Source organism: Osmerus mordax, chromosome 11 (assembly GCF_038355195.1).
Source record: "Osmerus mordax isolate fOsmMor3 chromosome 11, fOsmMor3.pri, whole genome shotgun sequence".
Taxonomy (NCBI): Eukaryota; Metazoa; Chordata; class Actinopteri; order Osmeriformes; family Osmeridae; genus Osmerus; species Osmerus mordax.
Window position 1 is genome coordinate 6,932,445 of NC_090060.1, and position 14,508 is coordinate 6,946,952.

General features: G+C 48.6%; 1 protein-coding gene across 3 annotated transcripts in view; it reads right to left on the reverse strand.

Moving 5' to 3' along the window:
* Positions 1–14,303, reverse strand: part of phldb1b (pleckstrin homology-like domain, family B, member 1b) — a 44,112-nt gene extending 29,809 nt beyond the window's left edge. For all 3 annotated transcript variants that reach the window (XM_067246086.1, XM_067246085.1, XM_067246084.1), the window contains exons 1-4: positions 14,063–14,303; positions 12,905–13,009; positions 10,533–10,656; positions 8,801–8,971 (exon numbers count right to left, since the gene is read on the reverse strand). In XM_067246086.1, the coding sequence (XP_067102187.1) occupies positions 8,801–8,971; positions 10,533–10,656; positions 12,905–13,009; positions 14,063–14,098 (436 nt within the window). In that variant the 5' untranslated portion in view covers positions 14,099–14,303. The remainder of the gene's footprint in view (positions 1–8,800; positions 8,972–10,532; positions 10,657–12,904; positions 13,010–14,062) is intronic.
* Between the last annotated feature and the right edge of the window lie 205 nt (positions 14,304–14,508).

Below are 14,508 nucleotides of genomic sequence, written 5' to 3' on the forward strand. Positions count from 1 at the left end.
GCTTGCTGGGCGCTTTCACAGCCAGGTGATACAACTCTGTGATTCAGCCCTGCCTTATGCTAACTGGACACAGGCTCACTGATAAGCGAGCCTGTGATTAAGAGCAGATAAGGCCTGGTAACACACACTCATCCTGAGGTTGAACAGTGAAGGTACTCCGCCCACAGCACAGATTAACTGATATATGTCAACAGCAGGAGCCAGAGATCCAGAGAGCTCTTTCTACGCATTATCATCATCATGGAAACTTTCCCATTGGAACAGTGGAAACAGCACGTTGTGTACAGGGCCGGCCAGATGCACTCTCGTGCAGCACTGTTCGCGGTAAGAACATCCGATGACATCACAGGGGCACATAACAGACAGACGGACGGAGATTAGAACCCCACAAAAAGCCCACGGTCGCTGTGGTTACCACAGTTATCACAACAGGTTGCTGGGGGGAAGGAGGTTGACGTGAGTGTTCCACAGCAGCTTGGAAGGTGGGGGGGAAGGGGGGGGGTGCGGGGGGAGGAGGGATGCGTCACAGCAGACTGAGGGTTGTCTGATCAATGAGAGACGAGCTAATCGTTGCTGTTCTCACGTTTCACTGGAAGTGAAACATGTTGGTAAAGACAGCCAGGGAGTTAGAAAAAGGACTGTCTGGACTCAGTGTGTGTGTGTGTGTGTGTGTGACAGCAGCTAGCTAACAAGCTGTCAGACAGGCCTGTTTACCTCCTATACAGCAGCACTCAGCTGAGCAGCAAGGGACCAGACCCTCACGTTAAGTCAGCAAACAGCAAAGAAAGAAGCAATTTATCTCTCCCTCTCTTTTCTCTGTCTTGCTTTCTCTAGTCTTTCTCTTGCTCGCTCTTTCTCCATTTCTTTCTTACGCTCTCCCTGTCTTTCTGGTCTTGCTCCCTCTCGCTCTCTACCAGGTTTACCTTTCCTCCATCTTGGCTGGCAGGTGGAAGTTTCCTCTCAGCTCCTGAAGAAAAGACAGGAGCCTATGAAGTGGTGGGAGGAGCCTATGAGGTGGTGGGAGGGGCCTATGAAGTGGTGGGAGGGGCCTATGTATATGAGGGAGGGGCCTACAGAGAGGTGGTAGGTGCCCCTTCAGGGGAAAGGAGGAGCTCCTTTTGAAGCTTCATAAATCCTTAGCCCGAAGTCATAGATTCCATACCTATGATCTTGATACAGCCCCGACCGCTGGTCCAATCAGAGAAGAGGACACATAGGGTAACGCGCTGAGACTTGAGATGTGTGTTTCCGTGTTAATTCACTGAATCAACAGTCAGAACTGAATGTCTGGGCTGCGTCTTTGGAATCAAACTCAACAGAGACCTGGCTGTTGAGACAAGCTTCCTGATATGATAGATCAAATGAGAGCCCTGTAATGTGTGTCAACACTGACAACAACAACGTCAACAACATACCGTACAGACATTGGTTGAGGCATTAGCGTTGTCAATTTTTATCAGACTGGAGGCTTTGTGTATAAATCCCTCCTCAAAACCCACAGTCATGAAAACCTTCAGATAACAAGATCATACTAGCTTAACCTCTCCCCTCTGATACCCCAGTCTAGGAATGTTCTGTGAGTGACTCATATCCTAAGACTCCCATATCTTCTCTGTGTCTGGTCTCTCAGGTGCTGGGGTAGTGTGGTACTGGCCCTCATGTCTCCTCCAGGCTTCTGGGGATCTCCCATCTAATCAGCCCCCAGAGGATAGACCAGGTTAGACCAGGCCAGACACATAGACTGCTATCTTAGACTCTCATAGACAGAAAACTACTGAGGTCCTGACAAGCTAGACCAGACCACTCAGACACCTCATCCATCCATCTACACAAGTCTAATCTAGCCAAGCTCCACCACGCCTGTGGCCTTCTACTGGAAACCACTGATTCACTTCTACTGAAGCACTCCCAGAGGTCTCTCTCTCTCTCTCACACACACTCACACACACACACACACACACACTCTCTCTCTCTCACACACACACACACACACAGGGGTGAACGAACCCAGGGTGACATGGTTAACCTAAAGTGATCATGTTTCTCTGGAACTCTGGGTGGGCAAACTGACCCCCCTAAGACCTTTACCACATAAGCACACCTGATCTAGCTCATCAACCAACCAAGGTTCCAGAACCATACTTGAGAGGAACCATGTCGGAGAACCAGGCCTCAGATCAACTGCTTAGAACCACGTCCTAGAACCACATCCCAGAACCAAGTCTCATAACTCACAACCCCAGACAGAAGATTGTTAAGCATTACAGACCGGACCGGCAATACAGTAAAAATGGCATGTCCCATTTCAGTAATTACAATTCATGAGAACAGGTTTCGATGGTATATAAAAGCAAGATAAATCATCAGGGCTGTGTGTGTATTCTTGTATAACAAGGTAAACTAAGAACATTTTTATTTATTATATATTTTATCGGGCCCCACAAATTTTAGGGGAGGTTAGGGAGTTCAGGGTTAGAATTACATTAAGGGTTAAGGATAACGCAATTTTGAATAGGAGTCAATTGTTGGTCCCCACCAGAATAGTAAAACAAAACTCCCTGTGTGTATGTGTGTGTGTGTACGTCCATGTCTGCGTGCGAGGCTATGTGAGTGTTTTCTTGTGTTTGTTGTGTATGCCCTTACGTGTGTGTGTGTCTCCGTGTGTGTGGGTGTGTGTAGATGTATGTGTGTATGTTTGTGCAGATGGGTAGTCCAGGACCCTCCCACTGAATCATACAGATTGATTCCTGTAGCACTCAGAGAGAGGGGACACGTTCTCCTCCAACGACCCAATCACAGCCCACCTCACGGTGGCCCTCATCACACAGAGTGCATTGTGGGCGTCCCTCCAGGAACTCAATCTTTCATCTACTTAGGACTGCGTCAGTCCCCAGGCCTACCCTTCAAGAGACCGTGGAGAACATCACAAAGAGAGGAACAGGAAAGAGTTAACACAATAGGTTCCTGTAGATTTTAATCAGTACAAAACATACATATTTTAACAGCAGCTTTCTGAGCAAGCTTGTCTGTGATGGATATAGTAGGCTGTTGTACTGCAAGGGCACCCTGACACAGTGACCACCAGCCTAGGTGACGCCACACAATCACCTGAAAGCCCCAACTGACACTCAAGGTAATCAGTGCTGGTCTCCAGCCAGGACAGACCTGTAGCTAAACCCTGACTTTATTACCACGCTCAGCCTCAGCCAATCCCATTTATTACCATGATCAGCCTCAGCCAATTACGCGAGAAATAAATATACAAGCGTTCCCAGCCAACGGGCACTGCGAAAGGAGAGATGCTGGGGGGGGACAGAGGAGGAGGGAGGGGGGCTGAAGATTTGAGGCCAAGAAGCTGAGTATTGGAGGCCAAGAGGTTAAGGATAGGAGGCAGAGAGCCTAGGAGGAAGAGAGGCTGAGGATTGGAGGTCGAGAGGCTGGGAAGGAGAGGGAATACTTGGAATCCTCATGCCGCACAGGAGAATACAGACATCAGCTGACCCTGCTGGCTTCAACAAAACCCGCCTTTCTGCTCTCTAAACCATCTGTTTTCTATCCCAACCTCTGTTTGTGAGAAACAACAAGCTTATCCTACAGTAAAAACCTCACTACATTGGTTGAATAAAGAGGTCCATTACTCCAAACTGTCACGATGAATCCATCCCAACACTTTGGTCTGCTGAAGAAAACCCACACTAAAACTCTCACTATCAGCCCTCAGTCAATCCATTCATTAACTGCTGGTTAACCATTAGCTAACTACCATGCGTGCTCCCAGGGTCCGGCCGTTCCAGAGTCCTGACTCTCTCCGTGAGGAGACACAAAAGGCTGACGGTAAGAGCAGCCAGTCGTACGTCAGCGGGCTGACGAGGGCCACCGGACAAAGGGATGCCCGGATCGCCGCGGGCCAGTTTCCATGGCGTGGCGGTGTTTTACGACCGAGGGAAAGGCCAGAGAGGGGAGTCTCAATCACTGCTGCCTGGGCCAGGGACGAGCCTGGCCAGACTTGCATACCAGAAGGAGATAGGGGGTTCACAGGCACGCAGGAGGGCGGTTCAGTACACAACCTAGCAGCCCCCTGTGGTCTATTTCCGCCAGAAAGTCCAAGCTGAGGACGTCAGGAATCGTCAGCATGCTGGAGGGTGATGTCATCCTCCTCTCCATGACCAATATACAAGCTGTTCCAATCCCTGAACACACACACACACCTCCCTCCCCTCGCCAGATGTACTGTCTTGCCCTGGTCATCTGTCTTAGTGAGCAGCAGTGAAGTCAGATGTCCGTTTTGTAGGTGGTTGGCTAGAGGCAACAGATGTTTCCCCTCTCCTCCTCCATTGCTCCTCTCCTCTTCCTCTCTTCTGTTCCTATTGTCAAAACGACTACAAGCAGACCCTCCTGCTGGGGGTACAGCCCAGCAGCAGATGGCCGTGTGGGTTATGTTTATCAATGCAATCTCTGACCTCACAAGATGAATGAGCCTGCACAATACGGACCCCCTCACCCCACCCTAAAGAGACTGCTCCTGCATAACCCTCCTCTGTTAAGTCTGACCTATTGAACTGACCCCAGAGTATGCTGTGGTATGGTGTGCTACACACACACAAATGCCAGCACACTCCAACCTACACATACACACACACACATATGGTCGATACCACGTGTCCTGGCTGACCGACCCAATGGGGGGGGGGGGGGGGGTCCCCCCAATCAGGGGCGTAGTCACGTGGTGGCCAGGGGGGGGCCACGGCCACCATTGGTCAGAGAATGGCCACCCTGCCAGCCCCCCCCAACTTCACAAAAAATTAATATATATTTTTTAAACCCTCCTGAACAGAAACGGTATAAAGCTGAAATAAATGCATTAGTATTTTTTTTCTGAAGTTGTCTTATATTGTCATTTGTCACTTACGCTACAAGCCCCATATTCGCAACATGTTGGGCCACGCCGCCATCAACAGCGCAAGACACAAACCAACGTACCTGCATTCTGACAGCGCTTCAATGGAGACTAGCAGCTAACCACTTAAAAAACTGCTGTTTTGAGTGATGCAGTGTGTGAGTTTTAAAATAGCAGTTTTTGACAATCAAGTGCCACCCCAAATAAAAGACTGGCCAGAGCTGGCCCCCCCAGAAATAATGTCCTGGCTATGCCCCTGCCCCCAATGTATTTTCATATTTTGGTCTGACTATTGACTCACTTTTTAAATCACAGTATGTGATCGGGGAAAGATTTGCCACCACACACACACATTCACACTCAAACACATGCACACCTTTCAAGTCAAACCTACACCCCTGACAGAGTGAGGACAGAGCAGGGCGTGGGTAGATAGCCTGTATGAGTGGGGGACAAGGCTATATCCAGTCTCAGACATGGTTACCAGCTATGCTTAGGTCACACTGATCACCAGGAATAGCTGTGAAACAGAAGCTAGAGAGAAAGAGGACTAGAGAGGGAGAGACCGAGGGGCTATCTCTGCTCTGTCATCACGAGGTCTTTGCCAGGGCATTCTAGACCAGTGTAAATGTTATAAACAGACCTCACGTGAAGAAGGAGGAAGTTGGGATGGATTAGCTGTCGCATGTGCAGAAAGACACCTCAGAACAAGTATCCTCTAGTTTAGTTCAGGGGCGGAACGTAAGCCGTCTTCAAGTGGTTGAGAGATGTGGTTGTGCCTGTCTGAACCCGTGTTTAAGCTGAGCCCATGTCTTTAAAGGCATTGGTACTGTATTTTGGTGCATGTTGTAGAGCAGCCTTTTAGGTTGTGCACCTTGAATCAAACTTTCAGGTGTGGATGTGTACAGCATCTGATCAAATTTGATATAATTAAATAGGCCTACGTTTCATTCAGCTTTTTTATGATGAATACGACTATTCTGCTAAGGCTGTGTCTACACGCACAGTGTATTCATAGAAAAAAGATACGCGGGGATTTAGAAACCGTCTTTCAACCTCTCAAACGCGCTTATTATTATTTCATGATTTAAAAAAAAAACACTTACTTTAAATCTGATGAATGAATCTCCACTCTCTCTCCGCTGGTATCATCGCAACCGCTCCTTTAAAACAAGCCACGTGTTTTTCCTATACGGCAAATTATTGTTGCAAGAACAAGAGGGTGGTGATGCTGGTCTTCACTGACGCGATCCCTTTTGTTATGATAATATTACCCTGGTTTTCGTCACGTTATGAGTTCTGAAAGGAGTTGTCCGCTAGCTTGCAAAGAACACCGCAGCCGCAACGTTTTAGTTGATCCAAGATTCCGTGAAAAAGCCCCCACCGCATAATCAGTGCTGTATTAGTTTTACAGTTCAACGTAGTCTTTTGTGTCCATTGTGTTCTGCCGCGCAGCTCATTGTCCTTGTCCTTCTTTCTCTACGGAAGCTTCACTAAACTCCACAACACGCATGCCTGTTTGCTGCGGCTCGTGGCAGCGGGGAAGGTAGTTGAACAGCTGTCTCTGACACCGGCTCAAACTAATTTCTCACCCCGGAGAGTAAGAGAGAAAGGGGGTTGAGCCGGCAGGAGGGAGTGAAGGGGGAGGGGGGTGGGGTGCAGGAGCCTTGAGTCAGTGCTTTCACAGGGAGCCGAGTAGCTGTCTCTCTCCCTAAAGACGGTCATGTTCTCCACTAATTTCCTTATTGTGCAACACTGACTGACTAAACCAGCCTTCACCTGGGGACATGGAGTCATGCTCTGCTTCTGATGATTCAGACACATTCACCTCAGGGTTCGAATTACGGGGGGGGTTTGGGGGGGGTTGACCCCCTTAATTAAGACTTGGACCCCCCCAAAAGAGGTAATACAACAGGTTGGGGGGGGGGGGGGTCGATACATTTATATATCGTTCTTACCTGTAATCGTAACCCCCCCCGATTGTCATTGTATAATTCACACTCTGATTCACCCCCTCCCCTCTGTACCATACAGCTTTCCATTTCCCTGTCAAATCTGCTGGGCCAACGTAAACAGAGAGAAAGGATGCAATAATCAAAGCACATTTATATGTACAGACCGTTTTTACAGCTTTTTTTTTCTGAGGATGCAGCCGTTTCTATTCTTAGTCAAAAGTGACGGGGACACATTTGTCGATTTCAAGTGTGAAAAACCCCCAATGCCCCTGTCTTCAACCAACCTCGACCCCCCCTGTCTACAACCAACCTCGACCCCCAGAGAAGAAAAAGACAAACTCCCCAAAAATTGTCAAAGAGAAAAATGGAAGAAACCTCAGGAGGACCCACTGAGTGAGAGATCCCGTCCTCCTTATCACCGAATACCAACATCTTCCCCCATCACTGACACACCCTGTCCTCCCAGACTGGACCACAGCTCTCCCTGTTACCCTGATGAAGATCCCCCTCTTCTTCCTCACAGCCGTTACTCTGGCTTTAAACAGGGGTATAGAGAGACCTGCCCCGGGGTAAGAGAGGGGGGTATTTATAGCAGTTTGCACGCTCAGGTTTCTCAGTACAGAATGCAGGTTTGGAGGCCAGCAGCAGACAGACAGGCAGACATAAACAGATAGGTAGACACATACACAGACAGATGGACAGGAAGGCAGGCAGTTAAACAGATAGGTAGACACATACACAGACAGATGGACAGGCAGGCAGGTGTACAGACTAACAGATAAACAGATGAACAGATATATTGACAGATGGAGAGGCAGGCAAATACATGTACAGAAAGATATACACTGACAGACATACACATGACAGATGGACAGGCAGACAGATAAACAGACAGATAGACAGACATACAGTTTAGAAAGACAAAGACAAAAGAACAGACAGACAGGAATGTAGATAGAGGGCTGACAGAGACCAGAACCCCCAACTTCAGGGTAACTCCAGGATTCCAGGGATGAGCTGAGCAGCAGCAGCTTCCTGTGAGAGCTATGACGAATCATGACTAGTGTCAAGCTCTAATCACACACACGCACACACATACATCACACGCTCAAGTCACACACCAGCAGCTCTCACACAAGACCATGCTCACATCTGCAACACTTGCATAACACACACACACACTGTCAACTTTTCTTAGCAAGATAGTTCTCAGGGCCAGGGTTCAGGCTGGTTGTTATCTTCAACACAAACAAACGCTATCTGCTATCCAACTCTTCTGACTCAATTAGAGATTCATTCATTTGTTTGTTTGTTTGTACATCCATTCATTTACATTCATATATTCATCCATCCATTCTTTCAACTATTCATTCATCTATTAATTAATTCAGTCACAAACAGTGAACCAGCCTGGAGCTAGAAGGCTTTAAAGGGATCATCAATAAGTCACAGACTCTGTTGTGTGTGTGTGTGTGTGTGTGTTTGTATTTGTGTGCATGCGTGTGTGTGTGTGTGCCTGTGTGGGTCGAGTTAGGCTGACTGTGGAGGTAACACATTAACAGTTAATTAGACCAGCACCCCCTCCAGGAACAGATAGCTGAGCCAGGTCTAGGTGGGGTAAGAAGCTCCAGGCTCTGGGTAGATATCCTACACACACACCCTTCCTTCCTGGGGCTCCCTCCCCCATCTCTCTGGGGGCTGGAGAAGCTGCTTAGACAGCCACTAACAGCTATTGATCTCCCACTGATACACTCATGGTCACGACAAACAGACAAGGCTGGTTGTTGTTCTTTGTGACCCGGTGAAACATTAGCCTCCGAGTTTGTGAGCCACGACCAATCAAAACAGTCTAACTTGGGAATGAGTCACTAAGAATTTGGAAAGGAGAGGCGAGGAGGGGAGGGGAGGGAGGAGGGAGGACACAGACACAGAGACAGTGTTGTCCTACCTTGAGACAGGCGTGTGGGCTGGGTGACTGAGAGGCCATCGATGGCGCAGGTGTTTCCACAGGGGTGGAGGGTGATGAGCCCTCCTCGGTTCTCTATGTAGCAGTGCTGGGCTGCCAACCCTGGCCCCTGGATGCTGATGTCCATGGGGCCATGACCCAGCGTGGTTCTTCCTGGGGGGTACAAACACAAACACACCTTAATACATGAACACCAACATCTTATCTTTTACATTTACACTGCTGCTATGACAAGATATGCATTGTATATTTGTGTGTATATACAGTAACTATTATAGGGATAGTTCAGTTAGAAAGTTAGTTGTAAAAGGTGAGGATGGATACCCCTTACCCCTCAGCCCCCAGCCCTCTAGACCCCAGTAGCCCAGCCCCCAGCCCCCAGCCCAGGCCCCTTGCCCCTACCCGGGCCCCTGTGTCACAGTAACATGTTGAATCTGGCAACCAAGGTAAACCTCTCTGGGACCATACCTCAGTACCGACACACACCCACGAGCCTGCACATGCACACACACAACACACAGACACATCTGAGCACACACACATACTCTGAACATAACACAAACACTGACACATGCACATACTGTACAAGTATGCAGACACAAAAACACTACCATAGACAAAATCCCAACACACACACACACCACACACCGGGGACCAGTCAGCCCTCGTCGGCTCTGAGTCAGCAGACGAGGAGAGAAAAGCCAACAGAATGTCACGGCAGAGTGTGATCCTCCCCCATCTACCTTGGACACAGACACACACACACACACACACAGGACCCTGAACATGAATCTCACTGTGGGCCATCGGCAAGACGGACAGGGATGGAGACACAGAGGCGGACAGATGGACAAACAAATGGGCAGACGGACAGGAGTTACACAATGACAGCACACGGTCAGACATAGAGGTGGCAACAGGGTCATGTCATATCACACCTTCTGATGGAGAGTACTGTGTGTGCCTGTGTCCCAGTATGTGTGCCTGGGTCCCAGTGTGTGTGCCTGGGTCCCAGTGTGTGTGCCTGGGTCCCAGTGTGTGTGCCTGGGTCCCAGTGTGTGTGCCTGTGTCCCAGTGTGTGTGCCTGTGTCCCAGCTTTTTGCCCCTTTGTCTGCGTTCCCCAAGGGCTGGTGTGTGGAATTTACTGAGGCAGAGCAGCAGTGCAGACAGGGCTGTCCTTGTTGACGAGGACAGGAAGTATCCAGCACCACGTGTGAACCCATCACACACACTCACTTCACATGAGCATGTTAGATAGTGTGAACTCATCGCACACAAACACGCTCATACTCTCTCTCTCTCTCTCTCTCTCTCTCTCTCTCTCTCTCTCTCTCTCTCTCTCTCTCTCTCTCTCTCTCTCACACACACACACATATTAGTTTGTGGGCACTCATCATGACACACACACATACACACACACATACATGCACACATACATTATGCCTCAATGCAGAAAACTGAAGGAAAGCAGAGTGAAATGGAGAACATTTGATCACTTCACGTTAAAATAATAGTTAGCCTTAACTTCTCATCACACACACATACACATCTATGCACACACCCACAGACACACACACCCACACCCACAGACACACACAGGTACCCACAGACACACACACCCACACACACACACACACATGTACACACACACACCCACAGACACCCACACACACCCAAACACACACACTGGGAGAGGGAGGTGGAGTGTGGTCACCTTCAGGGAGGGGCAGCAAGGTGATGGCTGTGCTGAGGCGACCACTACCCAGGCTCACCAGATGGGGGCGCTCCGCCTGGAACTTCAACCCCTTCCCAGTCTCAATCAGGTCCAGAGGAGTACTCTAGAGATGGAACAGCAGACAGACAGGCAGACACACAGAAAGATGGAAGGGCAGACAGACAGAAAGATTGAGTGACAGGCAGACAGACAGAGAGACAGACAGAGAGACAGACAGTCAATTAGTCCCATTATAAATGTTAGGAATTACATAGAACAGATTGCCTTTCAGGAGTGTATTTTTCATTGGGTGCATCAGTTTATAGAGTGTATTAATGAGTTCAGCATGACAGTAGAGAAGCATTGAACTCTGACCTCTCTTAGTTCAGACAATGTGTTCAGGAAGACCTCTGTCAGATCTACAACAGACTTCCCTCCTGTCCTACCACCTGTAACATTGCATCTGCGAAACAAAACTTTGTTTGTCCAACCCTGCTATTCAGGAGCAGTTAGCCAAGATTTTGCGCTGTTAACAAAATGGCAGTTAACCTGAGTTTATCAGTTTTTTTAATCTCCTCTTTAAATTCTCTCCTCTCTAAATTATCAGGCAGGCTGAAGGAGTCCATGAATGTATTCTCTGTGTCACTACACCCAGTTATTACCCCAGCTGGCCCCGTGTGCTGTTTACATATGGCTGGTTACACAGTGAGAGAGTGTGTGTCGCCCCCCCCCCCCCCCCCCCCCCCGCCCCCCCCCCATGGAGCGAAACGCCATAACGGTCCGCCGGCACAGCGAGAGAGGAGGGTTGTCATGGTAACGGCACCCGCCAGAAAAAAAAGGGAAGACAAACTGAGGGCTGCAATTAAGAGACTCTGCAGATGTTGGAGCCCACGCTGAGATGCGCTCTGTAGATCAGCTCTGTAGATGAGCATGTAGCGTCATGGAGAACCCTCCGAAGTGTCCACAGTTTCCTCTTCTCTGGTCTAAATGGGAGTAGAGACGCCGGCTCTATTGTTGGCAGACAAGTCTCTAAGGCAGCTTCTCTGGGTGGTAGAGCATGGTGGCTTGGCCTGGGTTATCAAGTCTATACCAGAGTCTATACCAGACATATACTTGTGTGTGTGGGGGGGGGGGCAGAGGGGCAGAGGGGCAGAGAGGTAGAAAGGCTGGGAGGCTGAGGGAATGAGAGGCTGGAAGCCTGGGAGGTTGATAGACTGGGAGGCTGCGAGATTGACTGTAGAGATGAGAGAATGTAGAGATAAGAGACTGTACAGATGAGAGACTGTAGAGATGAGAGACTGTAGAGATGAGAGACTTTAGAGATGAGAGACTGTAGAGATGAGAGACTTTAGAGATGAGAGACTGTAGAGATGAGAGACTTTAGAGATGAGAGACTGTAGAGATGAGAGACTGTAGAGCTGAGAGACTTTAGAGATGAGAAATTGTAAAGATGAGAGACTGTAGAGATGAGAGACTGTAGAGATGAGAGACTGTAAAGATGAGAGACTGTAGAGATGAGAGACTTTAGAGATGAGAGACTGTAGAGATGAGAGACTGTAGAGATGAGAGACTTTAGAGATGAGAGACTGTAAAGATGAGAGACTGTAGAGATGAGAGACTGTAGAGATGAGAGACTGTAAAGATGAGAGACTGTAGAGATGAGAGACTGTAGAGATGAGTGAAGAGGGAGTTTGTGATAATCTGCAGGATAATGCTGCTCCCCTGTGGCTGTCAGGGACATGACTGCCCAATTCTATCTCTCTCTCTCGCCTTCTTTTTTTCTCTCTCTCTCCCTCTGTCCCACCATCTCTCTTTTGCTCTGTCTCTCTCTCTCTTTGTTTCCTGTTTCTCAATGTTGCTCTCTCCCTCTGTCTCTCCCTCTCTCTCTTTCTCGTACTCTCTCTATCCATTTCTCCAGCTCTACATTTGTAGCATTGCAGGAGATGTAAGTGTTTGTATGAATGTGTGTGTGTGTGTGTGTAATTTGCTGACACTGTCTGTTTAAACACTTTTCACCACCTGCTTATGGTCATGGTTAGGTTTATCGTATGTGAGTGTCACAGGTGATGATTCAGCTGTCTCATAGACTGATGTAGTGTCTGGGGTCAGAAAGGAAAACACAAGTTCTACTGCAGGGATTTACATGCAGCAGTTGGAACTTGTTGTTAACAAGCCTATTGTTTTGGTTATCCAGTCTTAGGGGGCCTTGAACTGTCCTCTTATCAAACCTGGTCACTCAGCCTGGGAAAACAAAAGGAAGGACAAAAGGAACTACTTTTCCCAGAAAAGTAGAAGGAAAGAAAGAAAAAGATAGAAAGAAAAGAAAGAAGGAAGGAAAGAAAGAATTGTAGCAGTGTTGTGCACCATCTCACCTGTAGGACCTGGTGGCTCTGACGAACACACTCTGGTGGAATGTTCCGGTTCAGGCTGTCCATGTCCACTGGGTTATCAATCACTCCCTCTGACACATGGATATCCTGTTGACAACACACACACCTGTGAGTCTGTACTCTGGCCTGAGAACCTAGAGAACATTGGAAGCTTCTGCTGACTGGCCACATGGCAAACAAACATGTAAATGCGCAGGGCTTATGGTAACACACACACACCTACACACACACATTTCACAATGACGCAGACGTAGGCAGTCCTGACTGGGACCACCACACACACACCACCACCACACTGAACACACACGTTGGAGACAGGCTTTGTAAACACACAGCCGATAATCTCCTCTCAGCTTGCGCCAAACACACCACACAAACACACAAACTCACAAACTCAAATGCATGCATGCAGACATGTGACCGCATGCATACACTCACATGCATGCATGCAGACACACACACGTACAAACACACACACACACTCATTATAGGGTGGATTTCCCTGGAGGTCTGACACATTCATTGCACGGCAGTCTGGCTGTCAGCCTGTCTCTATCTCTCTCCACACACACACACTCACACAGCATCCAACACATTCCTTTTCACTTATTCAGTGATTTGGTGTTTTTCCTCTCCATGTCAGCCAACAAGTTGATGCTGGTGAATAATGTTCCATGTCTAAAAAAATAAAAAATAAATGACTAAATGTCTATATTTGACCATGTGTGACCAGATCACCGGCCGACATGTGAGAAAACACTTAACAGGCATTATGTGAGATAGGAGAAGCTTGTGGGCACATTAGGGCACAAAAACCTTGACAAAACACACAACCACAGCCGTAACTCTGAGTGTTTCCAGGGTAATTAAACATCTTCGGGGTTGGAAAATATGTTTCTGATGTTCCCTTCTTCTGAAAAACAGATTTAGGGAGCTCTCCCAAAGCTCTGCCTCATCACATTCACCCTGACCGCCTTCACGTTGCAGATCCTCCTGCCTGCTGGTCCTCAGGAAACATCCACACGATCCCCATAGAACGAAAGACACAAACACAAAAACCTATGCAAGAGTTTCAACTAGACCTACTGGACGCTGGGTCTGGAGGAACTGTGCTTTCCAGTCCCTGACAGGTGTGGTTACCTGTCTCCAGTTGTCCAGTAGGTAAAGAGCCTCCATAGTAGAGTCACTGTCAGCTTCTCCCAGACGAGCTCAACACACAGAGAGCAGCACTCACAGCAGCACTCACTCTCTCCACTAGCTGAGCTGACCAGCCAGTTTCTCTTTCCTCACTCTTCTGTTCTTCCCCCTCTTTCTCTCTCTCCTTCCTTTCCTATCCTTTCTCCTCTCTCGCCTGTACCGTCTGCTGCTAAGACGATGTCTCTCGACCTGCTGTCCTCTCTCACTGGCCTCTTCTCTCTTTCCTTTCCTCTTCCTTTCTTCTCTCTCCGTGCTGTAGTTCCCCCCCCCCCCCCCGGTCGACGGTCTCTCTCCCTGCTCCCGTTTGAGCGGCGGAGCCTGTCTGAGCATGTCCAGGTGAACCAAGATACACATACCAGCCTGATGGGCGGCCGCAGGAGCCGACAGCA